Source organism: Lipophrys pholis, assembly GCF_963383615.2.
Source record: "Lipophrys pholis genome assembly, chromosome: 1".
NCBI lineage: Eukaryota > Metazoa > Chordata > Actinopteri > Blenniiformes > Blenniidae > Lipophrys > Lipophrys pholis.
The window spans coordinates 42,724,412-42,747,680 of record NC_137635.1 but is presented as its reverse complement, the minus strand read 5'-3'; the positions used below and the strand labels follow the sequence as shown (position 1 = coordinate 42,747,680).

Sequence of the window (23,269 nt, the reverse complement as noted above, 5' to 3'; positions counted from 1 at the left end):
CAGCATTCTATGTTACACCAAACGTCAGGGGCCAAACGATAAAAGCAAAGATCATCTGACAGACACACAACTATCACAGCAGCAGCTGAAATGTCAATCGATACACGTTGGTTTGTGCCCAAGTGTTTTATCGACTGGATTACCTCCAGCGGCGCTATTAAAAATGATGACCGCCATAGTTACGCTGTAGTAGAGAAGTTTACCTGATGGTTTTGATCATGCTGAGGCCCATCTCCACGCAGCAGTGGGCGTGATCCTGTCTGGGCTCAGGTAGACCCGACACACAGTAGTAACAGTCTCCCAGGATCTTTATTCGTAGACAGTGGTGCTCCTGCAACACAACAATCAAAAGGCAAACAGGTGACCCCATTTAAAGCCACTGAAGTGTGAAAGAAATCTATAATCAGCACGATAACAGAAACATTAAAAACATATCCAGTTATCTCTGCATTAATAATCCTGCTGTGAAATCCTGACTGACCAGGCGTGACGGTCTGAAATGCACTTCAATCTAATATCAGCCTGTCCTACAGAGCCAATGTTGAATCAGATATTCACTCTGTTGTTTTTAATGAAATATTCATCCAGCTGGTGGAGTATCTTTATTCAGCTTTCATGAATGCCGGCAGCCCTTCGCAGAAGAGATGAGCTCTGGGCTCCAGAATGAACACAAGTCTCATATGGGTTCGAGGATGTCCAATACCAAGAGAGGGCAAATGTTTCAGCTTCATTATCATTTGTCAAGCATAGAATAATATTTGACATTACAAAACAAAATGTATGGCCTCATCATATCACCATAGGAAAAAAAACAAAACAGGGAAGAGACTGCAATTATCTTAAAAACACACTCCGATGAATACTGCAATTTCTTGACTGCATTATAAAATCAAACTCTGAGGTTAAACAAAATTTCCCCAACAGATTTGTGAAAATAGTAGGTTATTATGGTTTGCAGGCTCAATAAATAAAGATCTTGTTAATAATTGTTAAAAGGCTAATACATATAAATATAGCTAAATAAGTCAAACTGAAATCTGGGTCAATTGCTTTCATATAAGGAGAAGCTGTGAAATCCTTAAATTATGTGCCAATATTGTTATTTGGGTAGAAAATCCTGTTTACAAATCCTTTATAGGCTATGCTAATTCTGTGCTATCATTGCTATTTAGAGTATTAATGGACAAAGAGGCTAAAATCGGCTCGTAAAGCGGGGATTTCATATGGCTTATATGTGTTTTCTTTCAGTCAAACTTTTAAATAGCTCACTTGATAAAACCCTAAAACAACTAATAAATACACGTGATACATGTTTATGGGCATCACTGTTAGAGCTCAGATAGAGCTCATAGAGTCACAAATGTACCATTTATGAAAGGTATACGTAAGGTAGCTTATGTAAAAATGTGCCAATAGCAAGTTTAAATATCTGTATTTCTTTAAGAGTTACTTCAAAAACTGATTGCGAGTCGACAGTGAGGAAAACAAAAAGCAAAACAAACTTGTCATTCTGGGGTGAAATGTTAAAAGGACTTACGTGAGCGAGGCGGTCGAAGCGTGCAAAGAGTTCATTCAACATTCGGACCAGCTCCTGCGCCGACAGCGTCGTGGAGAGGTTTGTAAAACCTTTAACATCTGCGAAAAGAATGCTGAATAAAATATGGAAATGTCACTTTAATATCCAGGTCAGTCTTACAAAAAGTAATTACTTTAAGAATGTTTCATCTGTATATTTTTTCATATACCGCGTTCACACAACTTTTCAAGTAAAAAGGCATGGTTTTGGCAAAGTTTCATGTTAGCACAGCAAGATTTTGAAAATCATTTATGTCCATACGGAAACGACAGAAACGACACACATGCACACAGAGAACAATACGCTGTCAACATTGACCGAGGCATGTACGCGGACATTTGCACGGTCATTGGACCAAGTTGAATCGCTGTTCGAGGTGACTCTCAACTGTAAAACTACCAAGTCATGACACTCTGGAGCCCGCCATTGCTGTTATTGTCAATGTACTCGCACATGTGTAGAAGAACTATTTACTATGGCTGTAGTGCACATGTGGAAGCAGCATTTTTAAAAAGTTGCATTTTCTCCCCGTTTACATGGAGACGGAGTCCGAGTGTTTTCAAAAAGCTGCACGACGCGAGTTTTCTGTTTCGACTTGAAAACGGGGCTTGAAGTAGATACAATTCTTTTGTCAATTTCACAGAACATTTCCAAAGCGGCGAAAACTGCTTTCACTTCCGGAGGCTAGTTTGATTAATAGGTCCTGCATGACCTGAGCGGAGGGTTATTTTACACTGCGAGCAGCACGAAGTCCACACATTTTGATTTGAACCAAACCTGCGGCCTCACCTGACATTCTCGTAGCGGTGGATGTAGATTCTGTGGAACTGATGCTGGAGGTGTTCATCCTCTACATTTGTCATGTCGTTGATCATTTCCAAAACTACAAAACGTGGCAGGACTGACAACACCAGTCGCTCCTGAGGGGAGAAAAAAAAAATAGAAAAAAGATTTGATTTAGTTCTCGCATCTGGATTGCAATAAAAATGAAATGCTGTAAAGTCATTTTTGTGATTACTGACCACAAAAAAAACCTGAATGTTTTCTAAAACTGTGAAAATAAAACAAAAAGCCTGTGAAGAGCAATAAAAAGTTGGTTTATTTGTTTTTTCCCCCCACATAACAATGTTGACAAATTTCCCAATTCTCGTCGATAATTCCTTTCAACTCCTTTATTTTTATTTTTCACGCTGGCAAATGATGTCTCTCTTGGAAGAAACATGGACTTGGAGAGATCAAAAATGTAAAATGATGGAAGTAATTTCCAAAACTTAATAAACCACGTTTGATGTAATGTCGATTTAACTGTTCAAGATTAAAGAAAAGATTAAAAAGTGAGTATTAAACAGGAGTGGAGAAAACAAACAGAAGCAAAGCTAGAGGGGGGGAAAAAAACCCAAACAAATTACATAAAAGCCTGTGAGACATGATTTAAAAGATGACTGACTCTGCCACCCTAAGCTCCTCGAGCAGGATCCTCCAAATCTCCGAGCCCGGAGAAACAACACCAGAGGACAAGTTTTTCTTGCATTTTTTTTTTTTTGTGTGTGTTTTCTGTCGCAGTGCCACTTGGCAAAAGCAGAAACAGATTTGGAGTGGGAGAAAATTCAGCATTGCTCAGTATTTTGTTCACCAGATCTGCATCGGCTCGAAGCAACTGCCTCCTTCAATTCTGAACACATCAAGACCAACCAGAAATCCTCACATTTAGCACTGTTACTTGCACTAATCCAGCAGAACCGTCTTACATTATGCAAAAAAACCCAAAACATGTCAAACGGAAAGGAGCCAACAAAGTTACATCATTTTAATACATCCTCAACGTCAGAGGAAAAAAAGCTTCTACGCTGTAGACATTCATGAGGTTTTTCATTTATCTTTGTCAGTTCAATTAAAAAAAACGCTACTGTACTTTAAAACACACAAACAAAAAAATTGACATAATTCTGCTAATAAGAGAAACACTTCTTTTGTTTGAAACAACATTAAGCCAAGGCACCTTTTTTGATTTCCACAACTTAATATGTAATAGACGTTTTACTCTGTTACATAATAATAATAATAATAATAATAATAATGAAATAACATATCGATAATAAAAAAAAAACTGAACTCATGGTAGAAAGTAGATTAGTTTGTCAGCTTCATTTTCAAAAATAAGCATCTTTCATTTATCTCCCTCTGATCGTCTCTCCTGAGTATGATGCCTCATTTATGTGCATGAGATTATGATATCGAGGTGTTGCTTTGACCGATTCGCTGAGCAATGTGGAGCATTAAGTTGCTTTAAGCTTTCAAGTTGGAAGAAGATGCGATCTGCTTTTTTCAACTAATAAGAAGAGGCAGTAATAAAGCTGAAATCACAGGTAGTGTGGACACAGGATCACTTCAACATCAGGAAGCTGTCAGGAAGACTAGTTAGTTTGGAGTTTGATCAAATAGTAACATATAATACAACAGCTCTAGTTAACGCTAACAGCTGGTTTGGTGAACATAACAGAGAGACAGCCGCTGCACAACTGCTTTCCTATCATAAAAAGTAATGATCCACATGCGTACTAACACTTCCATAACTGTAAATGCCTTATTAATCTTTTTTATTATTTGTTATTTATAATTTGTAATATGTATCGTTTGTTAGATGTGACTGCTAAAAGTAGCAACGTGCAGTACAATAACAAAGTAAGGTAGGATTTTCAGTTGCAATTAAACTACATTAAATTCAATGATGCGTTCAAAAAGTACTGTATTGTGCATTTTTATTCCAGAAATACTGCAACATAAACAGAAGTAGTCAACCAACAACAATTACAATGATTCAGCAGTATTCTAACATAAACTAAACAAATCAAAGAGTCAAAAAATAAACCAACAAGTACAGTTTGTGATGGCGCAACAAGTTAATTCAGACTCTGGAAAGAAGATCGTAAAATCCTGGCACACAAGCTGGAAAGTCATCATGTGGGAGACGGCGTCACTAAAGCTGCAGCGACGTGAACAAAAGTCCCAGTTCCCGTTACTTCTCCTATAATCTCGTTCCCACAGATCAGCAGAAGCGTTCCTGTCTCTGGGTCTGATTTACTAACCGAACACTCACTATCCATTTGTGGTGGATCATCTTCCGGATTGATTATTTATCTGAATCTCCCTGATATGTTTGATAACTTCCACCACCAGACATCCAACACCATGGTATCACATTTATTTATTCTTTGCTGACGAGGACTCAGTGCTGCCCTCAGTCTCTCCAAACAAAAACAAATGCACATGGGAGCAATACCATTTCTAACAGCTTGTTCTCATGTAAACAACTGAATGCAGACAAAACCATTACTTGATTACTCCCATTTGCAGATGATGTCACCCATATTTTTTTTTATTCTCAAGATCAACCTCTTTGCGTGTGTGTGGAATTTCGAATGCGTTATACTGGAACTTGGTGAATCAGGCCTTCTGTGTCTTTCCAGTTGCACTACTTTTTATTAAATTGCCAACAATCTACTGGCTCTGTGGTTTTGGCTGATTTGAACAGTGAGCTACAGAATCTGGAGCTGGTCAAACACGAGGTACGTACAATGAACAGTAACTTAATGATCATAGCAGATGGTTCACCAGTCAGCTACAGTTGCTTGTTGTTGTTAACAAGCAACTCAGATGCTTTAAAATACTTATTCTTCTTCTCTCAATGATTGAGACGGCGGCTCTGCCGCTAGTTCACCACTTCATCTTCCTCAAACCACCTCGGACATATAATGACCAAGAGCTGCAATTACGGAGATGCTTTGTCAGGTGTGGTAATGTCCCGGCACTAAAAGACTCTCGGCTTGCGTCAAAGACAGCAGTGGAGATTGGTTCATTGGGCAGTTATTGGAACAAGAAACTACTCCTGACTTACTGCACAACTTCACGTTGGTGCACTGCTGCATCAGAGTAGTTGGAACGCTAAACAAATTGAGATAGCAAACCACAGAATTAATGTTCCCCTCTGAAGATACATAAATCCAAACAAGGGAACAGAATGGTATGCAAATGAGCACATATGACATGTTTCTTTTACACCATGAACACTCATTAATTCTGAGTCAGCCCAACATGCGTGGTCCTGCTGTCACAAATCCCCGGGCAAATAGTAATTGGCGACTAAATAGTGCCCGACAACAGTGAACACAATAACTTATACCCCATGTGCTTAACTCTATTATGAATCTAAAGAAGGAGTACACAGCAGAAGGACACAATGGCAGGGCTATATATATAATTTTTTTTTTTCTTACCTACTTATATCATTGAGAAGTTTTCACGTGAAAAATAAACAACCTCATGTGCACTCAGTGAAGCTGCATGATGCTGTCTGAGAGCTCTCGAGAGCCTCTTCAATCCTTGAACACGAGGGGGGGTGGACAGAGAGAGAGAGAGAGAGCGTGCAAGCAAATCCTCTGCTCATTCACTCTGGATAAAAAGCAGCACAGTAGAGGGTCACTACTTCCTTTAGTCTCAATGACACACTTGTACTAGTGACAACAGCCTAAATCACAGCTGGACAAAACAATGCCGGAGTTACAAAAGCACATATTCCCCTTCAATCAATCGTAGCAATGAGCAACAGAGCAGATGGACACATATAAACTGTCCAAAGCGAACACGATGTTACCCAAATTTAATAAAGCCAATAAAATCGTATTATCACAATTGGTTTCGACAGTTTATTACTTCAGTGTGCATGTGTGGGCTCTCGCCAGCGACTCCGGTTTCCTACCCACAGTCCAAGAAACGTGCGTTTGACACTGACAGGTGAATCTAAGTGTTAATGTGAGTATCGGTCTCTCGCTGCATTTTTCACGTGCAGTGCTACTGTGTCTTCGCACATGGTCAACCGGGATCATCTGAACATGAAATGACCGCGTAGATCACAATTTTATTCTCTAGTATGATTCACTTTCAATGACAAATATTACAATTTAATTCCTCATCCATAGCTTGTAATTACCTTTTAGTGTGTGTGTGTGTGTGTGTTTGTGTGATCTGAAGCGTGACTAGACACCTCTAGCTATTCACTGTGGTCATGACCATCGGCAGTACAAAGTATGCAGGGACGTGTTGAAGTGCAGGTGTTTGAGTGGTTAAACGCATCCTGCTTTTCTCAGCTCGGCTTTGTTGCCTCACATTAGTCTGCCGTTGTGTCGTTGTCTGCACAGGAAAGCGGGGCATCTCCAAATTAAGGTCTAGACAGACAAACATTGCAGCGGAGCGTTGCTAATGCTTCGGCTGCTGCGTCGCAACCAAACGCTCCGGGCTTTGGCGGTGGAGATTCACTGCAAGAAATGTGGATTTTCACCGAGTCATTTTGAATTCAGACTGAAAGTTCAAACTTCAAAGGAGCTCGTGGGTGTGATGTGTCTGTGCTGCACAGAGAGTTACCTGTCAGCACCTTCCAGTGTTTGACCCCTCTCTCATGAGACCTCCACAGTTCCACTGTTCATGGAACTCTTCGGCTGTGTCACCCAGACCGTACTGTTCTCAACTTTACACACAGAGCATGTGGGTTTTTTTTTTTTTTTTTTTTTTTAAGGTTGCAGCTCCTCTAATGACTTGATGGAGATTTCTTGCAGTGTGGACAAATAACAGGGATTGCACATTGTTTTTGCTCCACTGGACACGGCCTCTGGTCTGGACAGCTGAGAGCCAGTGGACTCTGTCAGATTAGCTTTAAAAGTCAGCGCGGCTTGATTTTTGCCCAGAACCGAAGCCCTCCAGCGGTACGCTGACAATGTCCATCTTCATTCACATTCTTTCAGCAGCTCTCCATTAAAAACACATCTTTCCTGGCAATGCATTCATTGTTGGTTGTGATGAGTTATTAAATCAATGTTTGACACAAAATCTTTTTAGGCCAAATCAAAATTTGTAATCATCACGATCATAATGTGGAGATTGTTGCTTTTGAAAGTAGAAATCTGTTTAGGAAAGGAGAAACTGCAGTTGGAGAGTGTCTGCTGTGTTCACAGCAATGCTACACTAGAGTTTAATACATGACTACCCCCATACCTAAAAAAAAGTGTCCTCATGTGACCTCACTGAACGCCTCACTACTATTCATTTACACAGAAAGGATTTTTTAGTTTTAGTTAGATTAAGAGGCCAGATAACACATTTTTCACCCCCTTACTGAATATGTACCAAAATAACTGACAGTGTGAAGGTTAAGGAATGCTAAACTATCTCTACATAAATACACTTTAATAGAACTGCATGCATACACTCTATAGAAATCAACCTGGGAAAAAAATGGGCAAATCATGTCATGAATCATGATACATATTTTGTACTTGTGGTATTTTGAGACTCTGACTCTGTCTCTTGTTTCAGGCTCCTTGACGTCTACTGATGTGATTCATCAGTGCCTGAGTGTGTGATTGTCTTCACCTGGTGGTGGTTGTATATATGAGGCATCTTCTGTGGGTTCGTCTGTGTTGGTCACCAGTGCCTCAGTCTGCACTCTGCATGTTAGGACTTTCCACTCTCTCACCGTTTAAGCTCTGCAAATCTCAAGTTTTTTTTTTTTTAATTTTAGTTGTTTGGATTATGAGTTTTTTGTTTAATGCAATAAAGGCCGCTGCAGAGTGTGCGATTTTCGGCTGTCCAAGATGAGAATCGTGGCAATATCTTTGATCTTGGCTCTAAATAGGCGGTACTACGTCGCAATGCCAGACCGGATCTGCTGTCATGGTCTTGCAACCTTAGACAACCTGTGATAACAGTGATGACAGTTTCAGAAATTTGCACTACCATAGAAATGTACCAAATTCACACTCATAGAAATGTAGTAGGAAATGACGCAGTGATCAGCACGACACTGGCACTAAACTCACATAGAAGCTTTGCAGCAACAGTGCCAAACTTTTGGGTGATTTCTCTCCAAACATATAAATGCCACAAGAACGAGGGCTTCATTCATGTTTCGCCAGTTTCCTTTTCATATGTGAGTGGCGCACACTTATGACGTTTTAGTCTTGTGTAATCACGTTAACTCACGTACATCACAGGCTGTTATTCAGCTTGCATTTCCTCGTACGATCATGTTGCGCCCAAAATTTATCAGATTCATGTCGCACAGTGTAGCTGGATGTGAACTTATACGATTGTTAAAATCACACAGTTTCTAGCCAGCGTAAAGTAAGCTTCTGCTCCACCGACGCAACAAAACATCTCACCATTTTTATAACCTGCTGTTTTTATAATTCAGAGATGGTTTACTATTAAATTACTTTGCAATTCTTCCTGTATTTTTTATTTTTTATTTTTTTGTTGCCACAATCATAATATAAATGTGAAATATTTTCAAAGTTTAGGGACGGTTGACGATAACCCGATTGAAACTCTACGGACACATTATTATTCTCAGATCAGCATAACTATTCTTTCAACTCTGAATCTGATCTCCATTATAAAAAAAAAAAAATCATCATGATCTTCAGTCTGACACTTCACTGTCTACACCAGCCAATCATTATCCATGTCTATAAATCCTAAGTGACACAGCATTTATCAGTGTCCGCCCACTCCAAACAGACATTATCTTGCTATCCATGGTGCATGTCTTTTATGTATTATTTTGATTTAAAAACAATGACATAACACTGACTGTTTCATCATGAATGAACAAGGACCACCTCCTCTTATTGAAAGTCCATGGTATCATCCATTCATCACTGAACTGATACTCCACACGAGATTGCTCTCTGCCATGAATAATGAATGCTGCCGACACAAGAGGTCACAGTATTCACATAGGTTAGTTACCTTTCGCAGCTTTGCGAAATCAACATATTATCTTCAAAATGTCTTGAATGCAATGTAAATGTAATCAAAACAGCCCGCTGCACCTGAAAGCTGAGACAAATGAGGCAGATATGCAAAGCAAAACGTTAGAGGCTAATAAAATGAGAAGAACGGTGTAAGAGGCACAGGAACATTTTGTAGTGGTTAAACTGGAGTCTTTTTTCATTTATAGCCACCTGAGCCATTTTGGGCAATGAAAGAGCAATAAATTCTGTAGTGTCTCCTCACTGTAGATTTTTCTTCTAGGGTTCCAGTCATGCTGCAAAATTATATAATACTGTGTTGTCAGGGCATGTTTAAACAGAAGTACAAACACTGTGATTGGTTCACAATAGGATGTTCTGCTGTGGGTGCATGGGTGGGGCTCTGCATAGTGATTATAAGAGCTGACGCCTTCCAGGAAACATGAACGCTGTAAAAAGCTTCTCGGAGCCTCACTGTCCACTGTCTGCATAAACAGAGCTCACAATCTTTAACTGTGTGTGTGCGTGCGTGCTTGCGGTGGTGGTGGGCGGGGGGGGGGGGGGGTTACGTGCGTGCTCCGTCGTTTGAGTACTTTCACTGTCTAATAGCTCTATTGCTGTGTTTGTGTATCTACTTCAGTGCCCATGTGACTGGGCTGTCCTGTTAGGTGTGATCACCACGCCGCTGCTCAGTGTGTGTGACAGCAGTGGATCGATGCAGCATCCATGTTATTCTCCTCCCGGGGGAGTCGTTGGCCAAGCTGCTAACATTCAGGGCTGCTAACTGAAAACCATCAATTTTGTGGACACTTTTATCAAAGGCAACCCACAAGAAGATTCAGCACTGATCAGTGGGGAGGAAAAAAAAAAAAGAAGTCTTTACACAATTTTGTGTTGCATATCATGACAGTTAATGCTGCTGTGGTAACCGCGTAGTCAGTGAAGGTCATTTAGAGGACACTCTCAGATCTCTTGAAGACACACATTTTGGCATTAGACACTATTTCAAATATGTAAAGCCCTCCAAACTCTTAATCTAATGTTCACAGTAACACCAGCTAATGGGATTAAATTTAATATATACCAACTTGCATAACATTAGGATTATGTGACTTCAAAGATTTTATATTTTTATAATGTGGTGCATATAAACACATACCACACACCAACAGCAGTACACATTTACGATACATGCTAAGTTCTGATGGATTCAGCATCGTCCAGAGAGACGATGATCTTCGTCTTCAACAAGAGAGGAGTCATGTCACTGCTTCAACTGCTGTATGAGGAAGCTTTCTGAATGCCTGAGGAACCACGTGATATGTTTCCACGGCAAGCAATTTAAACTCTAAGCGAGCAGTATGTGTCGTAGTCAAATGGACTCACCTGTCTCTGGTTTTCTGTCTCTAACCGCAATCGAGCTTCGATGCAGCGCCGCGTCTCCAGGAAGGCCTGACGCTGAGCCCGGTCAGACAGGTAACTGATGAAAATCCCAGCCGTGTTCATGCACATGAACAGCACAGCCTGAGCCGCGACCTGAAAAACACACATAGGCATCGTCGTTTTTGCGTTTTATTTTCAGAAAAGCTTCACATTTCCACTGCAATGTTTTAAAAACGATGTCCGTTTACATGGAAATGGCAGAAATGGTGAAAACGAGGAAGTTAGCATGCTCGGCCACGTGTCAGCGCTGTTGGTTGTTTGTGTAACGAAACCACACAGATGCACATGCCTGCAGAGAACGATACCCTATCAATTTTAACAATGGCAAGTACACAGACATTCGTATGGACAGACAACAAGGTTAGATTGCTATTACGAGTGACACTCGACTATAAAACTACCAAGTCCCGGGAGAATGTGAACTGGCAGTAATGACACTCTGGAGGCCGCCATTGTTGTTAGTGGGTATTACTCGTGCCTGTGCAGAAGAAATATTGACTACGGTTGTGCACATGCGCAGTAGCAGTTTTTTCAGAGAAGTTGCGTTTTCCCTGGAGACCGTGTCAGAGTGTTTTCCAAAGGTTGCATTTCCCCCTCCCCCATTTACACAGAGATGGAGACAGAGCATTTTCAAAAAGTTCTATTTTCAGTGACTCTGAGCACCGTTGTGTAAATGGACAACCCAGTTTTCACTTGAAAACGTTGTCATGCATGGCTTAACTACTTCTTCATAACATGTGTCTTTTCAGCTAAGTGAAGTTGGTCCATGAATATTTCTTCTCAGGGCTGGACTAATATACAACAAGCTTACCCTCCATCAACCCCTGTAATCCAAGACCTTTCTCCGACACACGTACAGAGGGTTCACACAAAAGGCAATCTTTATTCAACGAAGAGGGAATCCCAAACCTATTTTATCACAATGAGTAAAACATTTTGTCGTTGAGCACCAAAAATCCAGAAAAGGAGAGCAAAACTCAAAGATCACCAACAAGGAGGCAACCAGAGAAAAAGCCCATAGCACAGGACACATAGGGATGAGACACAGCTGACAACAATCAGAAGTAATGAGAGGAGAAGAAGGACCACAGAGGACACAAGGGTGGAGGAAAAATCACTCATCTCAGTTCCAATAACTCACCTCCACATCCCCAAGTCTAAACTTAGCATCATGGAGACTGAGCCGCCTTCTTTTTCTACCTCCCCGCCTGTACAGTTTACTTCCAGACATCCCGAGATTACCATACACTTTAGAGTCCTTATGAAAAGGACTCTGAACATTTTGGTTTGCAGTTTTTATGATGATCGATTTTTCCCATCATTTTTTATTTTTGTTTTTATGATTATTGATCAGGTAGCACTTTGAGGGTTCCGATTTTGAAGTGCACTACAAATACAATGTGTGATAAGTATTGCTGGTCCTAAAATGGATATTATAGATTGGGGGATTGTTCAGGTTGCTCACACGAGGAACTGAGGCTTGGAGGATGATTTCATTACCCATCATTAAGGTTGAATTACAACAATTTACTGGTATTTGGTCATTCAAACTATCAGTCAGATTTCAAATGCATAGCTACAGTGTTTTAAAAGCCATCAAACTGTAAGAACAGTTGCATCCAAAAAACGAATAGATAGGAGACCTCTTACTGCCACTACTCATAAGCAAACTGTTGTAATTGCTGGATGTGAACTAAGTTCAAACTATATGCAAACTAGTTATAAATCTTGAGTTTTATTGTCATCAAGATTCAGGGCTGATTGCAAGTCCTCATGGTGGAAATAATTTGATTTAACTCGAAGAAATCACGCAGCTTTGCGAACGGGGATACTAAACTACAGCATTTGTAAACAGACCACTTCAGCATAAAACATTGGAGTAGTTGAAAGATGAAAAGCATTCCCCTCACTACGGATCGATCTCAGGACTTCAGCACTCCTGCAGGCTTTATGGAGCCATTAAAATAGGATCTGAGCCAGATGCAGAGTGAAAGGAGTGCATGTTCGCTGTGGCTCAGACGGTTTCTTTTTTCCCCTGACGAGTCAATGTGGCGCCACGGGCTGAAATGAAAAAAAACAACATTCATATTTGCTGTGTACATAAAGTTACGCTCGTCTGTTATTATTAGCATTATTGCTGGATAGTGATTCATCGCTTTATTGTGTATGTTTTATTTACACTAAACCGATTTCAAAGAGAAGTAACCATTTGGAGATTAAAAACTGTATTAGCTAGTGCAACTCACTGTTAAAGGTTTTTGACAAAACAAATGGGGACATGAAGTTAATGTAATTTACCGAGGGGACAATACGGGGGCTGACCTCCTGTCAGGTTTAGTTCACAGTAAATGTGCGACAGGCTGAGTGTCCTCTAATAAGCAATACACTAAGCTCTTTATATCCCAAAGGACTGTGTACAAAAGATGGAGACGCTTGTAACACACAATCCACAGTTTTGCATTCAGACTGATCTGAAATGAATGTGTGATTAGATTGAAAATGAATGTCAGAGGTGAGCGTGACGTCGCTGGCAAGCTTTCAAACAGTGACGAGTCAGTGAGTCGAAACGCTGCGTAAAACAGAGACGAGAAGTCAGAGCAGACAAGAGAGCTGAGCCTAAAAGATAAACCAGGTCACGGATCAGCCTCGAGTGAGTGAGCATATAAAGGTGACACTTAGGGTGTCTTCTTTCCTCCTGACAGCCCGGTGCAATCACGAGTCCTGTACAATATGAAGTCCAGATCCGTCACAAAGAAAGTTCCACTTGCTCCACTGCAGGAGTTACACAATGTCATATAATGACACCAGTTACATTTGATTTGGAAGATTTCAGCATGAAAAAGGAACAAAAATATTCAGAGGCAAATGAACAACGCAATTATCACGTTTGTTTGGTTACAACGGGATAAATCATACCAGGTCAAACTGCTCTCATTGTAATTCCCCTTTAATTGCTGCTTCTGCTCCATCTTAAACTACCTGCAGGCATTTTACCAGAGATGCTCAAATAATTTATGTTTTAACTAAATCAACAGTAAAGTTTAACCAAACTACAGACTGATTGTCTGACTAAAGGATCAGAACTGCAGTCAAAACCCGTATCAAATGTGTCTTCTACGTCAAATGTGTATGATTCTATATCTTAAAGCTACATAAATACTGACACAACATGATATCTTTCTGAATTTGTGTTATCTATCTGTAAGTGTGCATCGAAATGAAAAGCTAATGTTACTATTTTCACATAAGAAAAAGGCGAATTGTGTACTGATACATGAACATGTTGATAATGTAACAATAGGGTGGTTATGCATTAAGGACGAGCAACTCGGATCTACAGTCATGTTTTGAGCCGAAAAGAAAAGAGAATCTGTTATTCTAACTATTACTTGTTTAGTTTGTTCGTTGTCAATGTGCATATATTTAACAACATTTAACTGTTTTAAAGTCAACACAGTGTCAAGAGGATTCAGGACGCACCTCCAGATATTCTAAGAAAACATGCAAGCGACTCAGGAAGAACAAGACTTCTTTAAAGGAGAGCTGTCCCGAGACTGGAAGCTTTCATCATCAGCCACGAGAGCTGCAGAACGAAGAGCGACGCGAGCTGTTGAGCTGATGTAACACTCTGCAACAGCAGGGTCCTCCTCAGCTGCACGAGGGGATTCCGCCTGGCCGAGCTTCCTCCTTCCTGCCTCCTGGAGCTTCACATGATGCAAGTGTTAAAAACAGGTTGGCCGAGAGTTCAGCGCGGCTCGGAGGGAACCCCTTAACAGCTTCCACCTTTGTGCATCGCACATGCCAGCAGTTTTTGGTCATCGCAGGAGAAAAAAAAAATCACACTGTTTATCTATGCTACTCTCCTGGGGCGTGTGTGTGTGTGTGTGTGTGTGTGTGTGTGTGTGTGTGTGTGTGTGTGTGTGTGTGGGGAGTAATTACTGCCGGCAACAAGTCTGTACAGGTCCTGAGCATCTGCTCCCCTCAACATCACGTCTCTTTCAAAAGGTCACTTCTAATGGAATATTTGCCCACAAAAAAAGTAAACCCTGTATGATGAAACTGTTCATCAATAAGACACAATTATATTCTTGGAAAGCGTGATCTCAAGCTTTTAGCACTCAGATATAGAGACAAAACTGGATTACCAGCCAGAGGAAGTTGTGAATGTCCTTCAAGGATATGTGCTACTAAAAATATTAAATCAGGGTTCATGATCCAACCTTTTAGTCCATTTTATGAGTTTGCCACCACTGATGGGATTTGGCAAGCATACTTGTATTCCAAACACTGATATTAGACAGGAGTGTTTTTTATTTTGTTTTGCTTAAAAAGACCTCTGAATGAGCACCATCTGGTGTACTTCCAACCGCTCGAGCCTCGAGCCTCATCCAGCTCAACGATCTAATCAGACAGAAAAAATCTGTCTTTGTATCACGACTCAAACTGAAGTTTCTCTTAAATTTCTTTATTAGAAGGTTTTATCTCTTCCTCACTGTCATACGTTGCATGGAACACTTTCTATATGGAGTTCTGACATTGGTTCTTCAGAATCTACTATGTCTTTCCAGGAAATATCGCAAATAAATCGAGTTGGGGCAAGCTCTCAAACACATCCCTCAATAAGAACTCCTTTTAACTTTTGTCTTCCTGCTGGCTTAGAACTGGCTTCAAACCATGTGTTCAGCTAATCCATCAAGTACCTTCAAATCCCTTGAAGGTACTTACTTATATGTTACGTGGCAAACAGGGTCTCAATCATGTGAGAATTTTTTACTCCTCTCCTACAGTTCAAGTCTCATTGTCATAATTCCCAATGCAAATCAAACCCATTGCAATCAAATAACTTCTAACTCATTCCAATCCTTTCTGTAGACTGTTTTGGCTTCCTGCTTCTTTTTTCTTTTTTTTTGGAAGGAGAAAGTGCTTTGGCTCCTACACTCGAGGCAGAATTGTGTCATTGCAGATAAAAACCTCAAACAGACAGTTCGGTGTCCTCTATCGCTGACAGAGAGGCTCTGAAGTGGTGCGCTGCCGTTTGCCTCGGCTGTAAAATTGCTGCTTTGAGAGCACATTTGGAGAGGAAAAAATGGAGCATGAAGAGGGGATTTTTGGCGATTTCTGGTCTTCTTGACCTTGTACTGCTTTGCAGTGAGCCAGTTGTCGTTTCATGAGAGGGCTTTTCCCTTACCTGAATGTGTTTCTCTTTGACTTTCTGTATCATTGTTGGCATTAACTGACAAGAGGACCTGGCGATCAGAGAAAGTGGTTCAGAAAAGGGCAGGGAGGCTCAGTTTACTCTCTTTGGCATAAACTGACTGATCCGTCACTGTCGTGAATGAAGATGAAGACGGAAGCTTTCACTTTATCAATATCACTCTCACTAAGTACTTCTGTTTTTGACAAAAGAAAAAAGTCTGAAACTATTAAATGTCACAGAATTAGATCTTTCAGTGAGGAAAGTTTAAAAAAAAACAACACAAAAAACCCAACAACTTGACATCAGATCATAAAATACAGGACAGTCGGCTCTTGCTTTGAGAAAACAGCGGTGAAAATGTTGAGCGTCTATGATCGTACAACACGCTTTCATACTCTCAACGTGAAGTCATAGACGTTATGGCTTCATGCATAAACTCACAAAACCATGAATTCTCCTGAATTGCCTGTTAAAATCAGAACATCTCGTTCTCAAAGAGGAAGAATTGCAATATCTCAGAGAAGCAGCTCTGTGTCTCTCTTTTGTTGTGTTCTCTTAGCCTTTGCTGTCATTATCCTCATTCTGGCAGCTTCTCCACAGGCCTTTTGTTTGGTTCTACATCAACAAAATCATTTAATGTCAGGTGTCTGCTGGGCAGAAGATCGACACCGCAATTTTTTAAAACTTTTTGAATTTTTTTTTACAATTTGCTTTGCTTATTTAATATCCACATTCTAATATCACATTCCTATCAGTTCAAACATACTTAAGTTGCTCTGTCTTTGAGGAGGTTAACATAATAAATATCTGTATATATTTTCAGAAAATACAAGCTGTTCATTTATGCATAAATATGCATATGCTCCAGGCATGGATCGTAGAATATCTTATTTCAATGTTTTCAATCAAAAGTTGAGTTGAAAACTTCTGGGTCCAAGAGGGTTTTTTTTTTTTTGGCTCCCCTCAAAGTCCATCCTGATCGTTGAAATGCTTGACTCCACTTGCATAAATAGGTGGAAAAAGGCTGGAACCAGTGGACGGCTTCCGAACTCATTTACAAGACACCTTGAACTCAGATCAAAGTTGAGCTCAGAGAAACTTTCCACTTCCCGCAGATGAATAGGAAAAATATTAAAACCCTGCATATCCACACTGCAGCCCCCTGCGCTGCCAAGCTTAAAACACACAGGAGAAGAGGCGTTTACCAAAACACATCTTTAATTTGAAGGGACCTTAAAGGTTTTACTCAGTAAAACAGTTTAAATTTCTTCTTCAGATGATATTATTAATTCAGTGGAGGCAGCCCACCTCCGCTTAAAATACTGCTGCAAGGAAACCCTGTATGTTGCCATGAAAAAAAAAGAACTAAATAAATTCAAAGCTGAAACTGTGTAGGAGTATCAGAGGATTTTTTTTTTTCTTTTCTTGAAGCCACGCACGCATGTACACATATACGCAGAGCCATCTTTCAGCCAGTCTTGTCCCCCGAGGCGCCCCACTGTATCTCAGAGAGCCGAGAAACCTCCCTGTGCAGCACGGTGTGTTACTGTGTGTTATTGTGAATCTCTCCCAGGACGCCATCAGCACTGATTCAATTTCTCAGTTGGCCCCTCAAGGCCTCTGCTCCTCCTACAGAGACAAAAAAATTAAGCTGAGGCAGCTGTGGCGGCCTCCATGTTGTTTTGGAAAAGAGCAGCGCCGGTTTGCCATAAAGGGCATCAGCATGGAGAGCGCCGGTGCGCTCATTAAAAGGAAATGCCAGTGATGTGGATGTTTTTAACAAGGCCTCATTAAGAACACTGGGCCAGGAAGAGGCTCTGCTTATAAACAGCTGTATGGAAAATAATCAGGCAAGGTTAATAATAGTAATAATTATCATAATGATTCCAATTTGATTCAACCGTGAGCAGTGGCATACAGCGTGACATGCAAAATAAACACACGTTAGTAGGCGTTTACAACCTCCTCAGCAACACATGGACACATGGAGCACTGAAAGATTTGCGTCGAAGTGAAAACAGGTTCTTACCCAGGCTGAATTAATTACGATCCCCAGTACGTGCACTGCTCTATTAATTGTAATAATTCTAAATGTTGGTCTACAGAGTATCACCACTTTGATTCTGAGAACTCAGTTATAGACATCAGAACGTGGATTCTCATTCACAACTTAGTAAACTTGCGGAACTCAAACATAATCGAAACACAAGAGAGTGAAGGGAGGGTGAGTCGAGACAGACCCAATGTTTTTATTGTATTTGTTTTAAAAAAAAAAAGATTAAACAAATAAGATTAAAAACAATAAGAAGCTTGTCGGTCGGTTGATCGTTTGGTTGGTTGGTTGGATTCCTTCCCTGGTTGGCCGATTCTGTCTCTTGGTAATTTACTAATCCCACTTTCTCAGTTGCATATTTTATAATTCAAGGATTCCAAATGAAAAGCTAACAGTCTAAGGGTCTTGAAGCAGAATATCAGGCGTATTGTGCTCCAGTATATTCAGCCATCCTCTGCGTTTTGGTTTGAACATCCATTAGAATTTCATCCACAAACTCTGTGCGCACTTGTGAGTGAAAGGAGGCTTCAGTACTAGCAGTCTCTTTTTCGTTGGCATCACCAAAAGTATTTGACGACTGAAAAAAACCACGGCTGAAGGTCAGTGTTGCCTTTCTTTGTTCATCGTTCACCTGCTAAATAAATTAAGCTTCCAAATTCCTTAGAGCTAGTTATTATGTTGCTGGGTAACAATGGTTTGTCACAGTTGTGTATTAGATAGCTGGATATCACTCTGCACACAATTCAAGTGAAGTTATTAACAACTATGCTACCGAGTGAGTCACCCCAGAGATGCTCTTGTACAAAAACATACCATACCAAATATACACACAAAAACATAAGAATCGATTTTAATGGGAACGCTTGACGCTATGACAGATGTCTTATAATTTCTTACAGCAACCAGTAATTTAGTCACTTAAATGTATAGTTGTAAGTTGAGGGAATTGTGAGAGAACAATATTTCTTAGTCGTTGCCATTAATTTGTAGTTTGTGTGAATTTTCTGAAACATTCCTGTGCAATTGTGCCTCTCACAACTGAAACAGACAGAGCTTCTGGCGTGATGAAACCAAATCAATCACTGGACTATGTATAGTAGTAGTTATGTACAAACCATACCACTAATACTAGATTCTTTCTACATTACCTACTTTACTGTGAAACCGAGTGTTTGACTCAACACTATAGAAGTAAGCTTGTGGTTTACAAACAAAGACCAATCGAAGAACTTTTTCAATCATCATCACTGATGTGAAGTTTCAAGGAAGGGAACGAGATAGAACTTCACAGCAGCGGGGTAATTAGCCAGTGCGATGGCTGAACTCAGTGAGATGAGAGAGTGGGCAGACGGCCAGATTAAGCTGAACCGAAACACGCAGGAGTATCAATATTTCAACGCTATCACTTATCCTCTACACAAACGTCTCATGTTACATTAATGGTGGGGACGCTGGAGCATTACATATGTAGTTTAACAGGCAGTCACAGTAACACCACCAGAGCTAAATGCTGCCAGGCTACCTCCATTTAACCTGCTTTTCGACACAGGCTGTCAAAAGAAAGTATTATTTGTAATTTGGCGTGAAATGGAAAGCTTAAAAGCTACATTTCTGCTCGTGGCTGACGATCCCTGCAGAGGGTGCTGAAGTCAACAAAGCTGCACCATGGGCACAACACTCCCCACCCTCCAGGATACCCAGACCAGGAGGAGTGTGGCCAGGGCCAACACGATCATGAAGAATCGTCATCATCCCCGCAACGATCTTCAAGTGGCTGCGCTCCGGCCGACTCCTTCGCCTCATCAAGGCGTGAGCAGAGAGCCTCAGGAGGAGTTTTTTCGTTTTTTCCCTGAATCTGCCAGGACTGTGAACTTTGCCTCACAAACAGAAACAATAGACACATGGCTGGGGGTACTGCATTATTGCCCATTTACACGTCACACGGTCTGCATGTTCTCTGTGTGGCCGCACAGCCTCACTTTCACATACCGGCTGCATTTTGCATGAGAGTGTCCCTATTAACCTGTTTATGCTTCTTATATACGTACGATAGCGTTATCTATCTCAGCATTTTTTTTGTGTTCATTTCAGTGTGGAGAGTCTCTTCATGTTTACCCCTTGTTCGCATGGACTTAAACAACATGGTCCATCCTCTCCTGAACCAAACCTAACAACCGTTTAAGAGAACTAGATGTTTATTTAAAGCAGAGTCAAGAGCCTTTTTTTGAGAACTTCTGAGAGACAGGTTATACAATTTGCCACAATCCTGTGACACAAATGACTGAATAGTTTGAAGGGTTCAATATGCCTCTGCTGTGAATGTGTCACACATATGGTGTTTGCTTTGATCAGTGTGTCAAAAGAAAAGTCAATGAAATACTTTCCTGTAATACGTAGATCAAGTAGATCTATAGTAGAGGAGATTCTGCTTATATTTATAAACATCTCTAAAAAAAAAAAAAAGATCAAATAAACCTCATTACGTGCCCCAATGACAGAGCGATCATTCAGACTGCAGCCACGCTAAGCTGCCTTAACTCACAAGAAGAGAAACACACAAACACAAATTGTGCAACATCCAGTGACGCAAGAGTGTGGTAATGTTCCACTGAGCCAAGCCGCAGCAGCAACACTGTGAGGATTTTATGATGAAAGCAAATCTGATTATTCTTATATTAGCAGCGTTTAATTCGAGTTACCTCTCTGGATCACTTTTCATCCTGTGCTCAGACGCTTCAATAGGTCCGTGCCCGGTACTGCTCGACTAAGAGGGACTTTTCAATGACATTTTCTCTCAGATATCCTGAAATCAAGAACTTTATTTCTCTCGCGGTCTCGAAACCGCGCAGATCTTCGCTCCAAATATGAATCCCACGACATGTGACCTATATGCAACTCGTTACCATGACAATATGTGATGTCGCTCAGCGAAAAACAATAACTGTCACAGTTTTGAAGACATGACGGAGAGAGCGAAGGAAGGGACAACGCATGCAGCAGCACGGCTGATGTTTTGGGAAGATGAATTGAGCAAAATCGAGAAAACCCACACAGCTGTGACACCATCAGCCGCTACTGGAAAATCAAAAGAGAATTGCTTTTCATACCCAGAACATGTGTGAACACCCAACTGTTTGTTAAATGTATTCCACTGCTAAATACTTTGAAATACAGCTATTTAAAGGAAATCAACATTAATCAATTCAACCAACAGTCAATCCAGCGTATAGATTATGCAGTAAAGAGAGATAACAGTGTGATTTGGGAGTCAAATCATGAACACTCCTCTTTGTCAGTGTGACAGCAGCTTTTCTTCTTCTTGGCTCTGCCAATATCACAGCCCGGCTGTTGCCGCATGTGTAAATTGAACTCACGACTAAAGTTGACAACAGAGCGTCTGCAGGAGAAGTGTGTGTGTGTGTGTGTGTGTGTGTGTGTGTGTGTGTGTGTGTGTGTGTGCGTGCGTGCGCACTTGCATATGCGTGTGCGTGTGCGTCTGTGTGACAGGCAGTGATTAAAAGTGACATGTTCACCAATATGTTCAGAAGGTGTTATCAGACACAAACCGATGGCAGGGAGCTCGAATTCACTCCTCGAATCATCTCTATGCTAAATCTATATGCAGATGATGTATTTTTAGTGCGCAGTGTTTGAATGTGCATTTTAATAAGCACGGAGGCGGCGTGGGCCTGAAAAAAAACAAACCAGCCTTTTCTACACTTGAGAAAAAAAAGGTAGTTGTGCAGAAAATAAACTGAAACAAGAAATATACACTTATATAAATGTATATGTATTCATCTATCACTGCGTTGCAGTGCAGGTCCTGGACTACCCCCAGCAACGCATCTTTTTAAAAACCGTCCATCAAGCCTATGCCTGGTCTCCCACTTTAACGACCAGTGACTGCCATGGTGGAGCGGTCAGCACTTCAACCTCACAGTGATATGACTATACTTCAGGTCTTCCCTGCGTGGGGTTTGCTTGTTCTCCCGGCCGTATTGGGCGCAATCTACTCATCGCCACCTCACAGCTTTGAGAGACAGACAGACTCTGGCATTACTGTAAATACAGATATCAGAAGAGAGATGAAAAGCACTCGTAGGGCAGCATATCGTCAGCGTATGTGATTCAGCCTCCAAATCCCCGGTGTCAGCGGTCCGTATGCTTGAATTTGCTCTGTCCTCTACACCACTTCATTTCTATTGATCTGTTCAAAAGGACATGGGAAATATTAACTATCACTGGCTGGCCCTTCACATGTGAGCCTTCATAGGTAATATATTTCCCTCAGAGTAACTTTTTCAGTGAATATACGGTCTTCAGCTGTAGTCTGCTGCGATTGGCTCCTACTCAACACTGAGTACAGTAAGGATGATGGATAGATGGATGCATAGTTTTTGTCAGAGTTCTGCTTGGCCAACCCCCCCAGGACTGAGAAACACTACCAATAGTTTGAAAGTTTGTAGAAAGAAATGTCACAGTGTCTTTGGTGGATTCTCATGGAAATCAGACTCATACGCACAGTCTTATACGGTCAGAATTATACAGGGAAACAACATCAGTGTGTTTAATTTAGAAAAAAAATATGTGGCACGATAAAGGGAAATACTTCCCTCAAGGACCTCTGACCTCTGACAAACCTTCTCTACGTCCAGCATGAGAAGCCATACTGCTGCAGTTGCCTCTGCGGTTGGCCTTTTGGCGAGGCTTCTCCTGAGCATCTGATCCTGACATTTCCCCGCAGCTCAGCCTGCAGCTCAGCTGCATGCCCGTCTCCTTAATGTCACTTTATGGATGTAACATCTTGCTTTTCCCTCTGAGCGAGAAGCAGGGAGCAGCTATTGTGGTGCGCTCCGTCAGCTCTCCGCGTGGCTGTAAACAACTCTCATAGGTCGATGCCTGTGTGCGCCAAGTCGCTGAAATCTCATGCATACATTTGTCTGATATGTGGAGTCCACAGGGCACATTGTGTCTTGTTCTGTTCACTCGCATAGACTTCCATCCTCCATCTGCTCTAATCTGTATTATATAGTAAGATCTAGAAATATGTTCTGTGAATGTGTTTTGGGGATATCTAAAGTAGGATTGTCCTTATACCATTTGATTCAAGATAGAATAATATTTAAGCAATTTTTTGCTCTGTGTTTTACTTTCACGTCTTCAATCTATATTGGTTATATATCAACAGTATAATATGA

The 23,269-nt window shown here is 40.9% G+C and overlaps 1 protein-coding gene across 1 annotated transcript in view; it reads right to left on the bottom strand.

Moving 5' to 3' along the window:
• Positions 1–23,269, bottom strand: part of adcy8 (adenylate cyclase 8 (brain)) — a gene marked incomplete at both ends in the record, with an annotated part of 92,915 nt that overhangs the window by 51,750 nt on the left and 17,896 nt on the right. The window contains 4 exons of the mRNA XM_080485963.1: positions 204–331; positions 1,538–1,649; positions 2,366–2,496; positions 10,765–10,914. Of these exons, the coding sequence (XP_080342089.1) occupies positions 204–331; positions 1,538–1,649; positions 2,366–2,496; positions 10,765–10,914 (521 nt within the window). The remainder of the gene's footprint in view (positions 1–203; positions 332–1,537; positions 1,650–2,365; positions 2,497–10,764; positions 10,915–23,269) is intronic.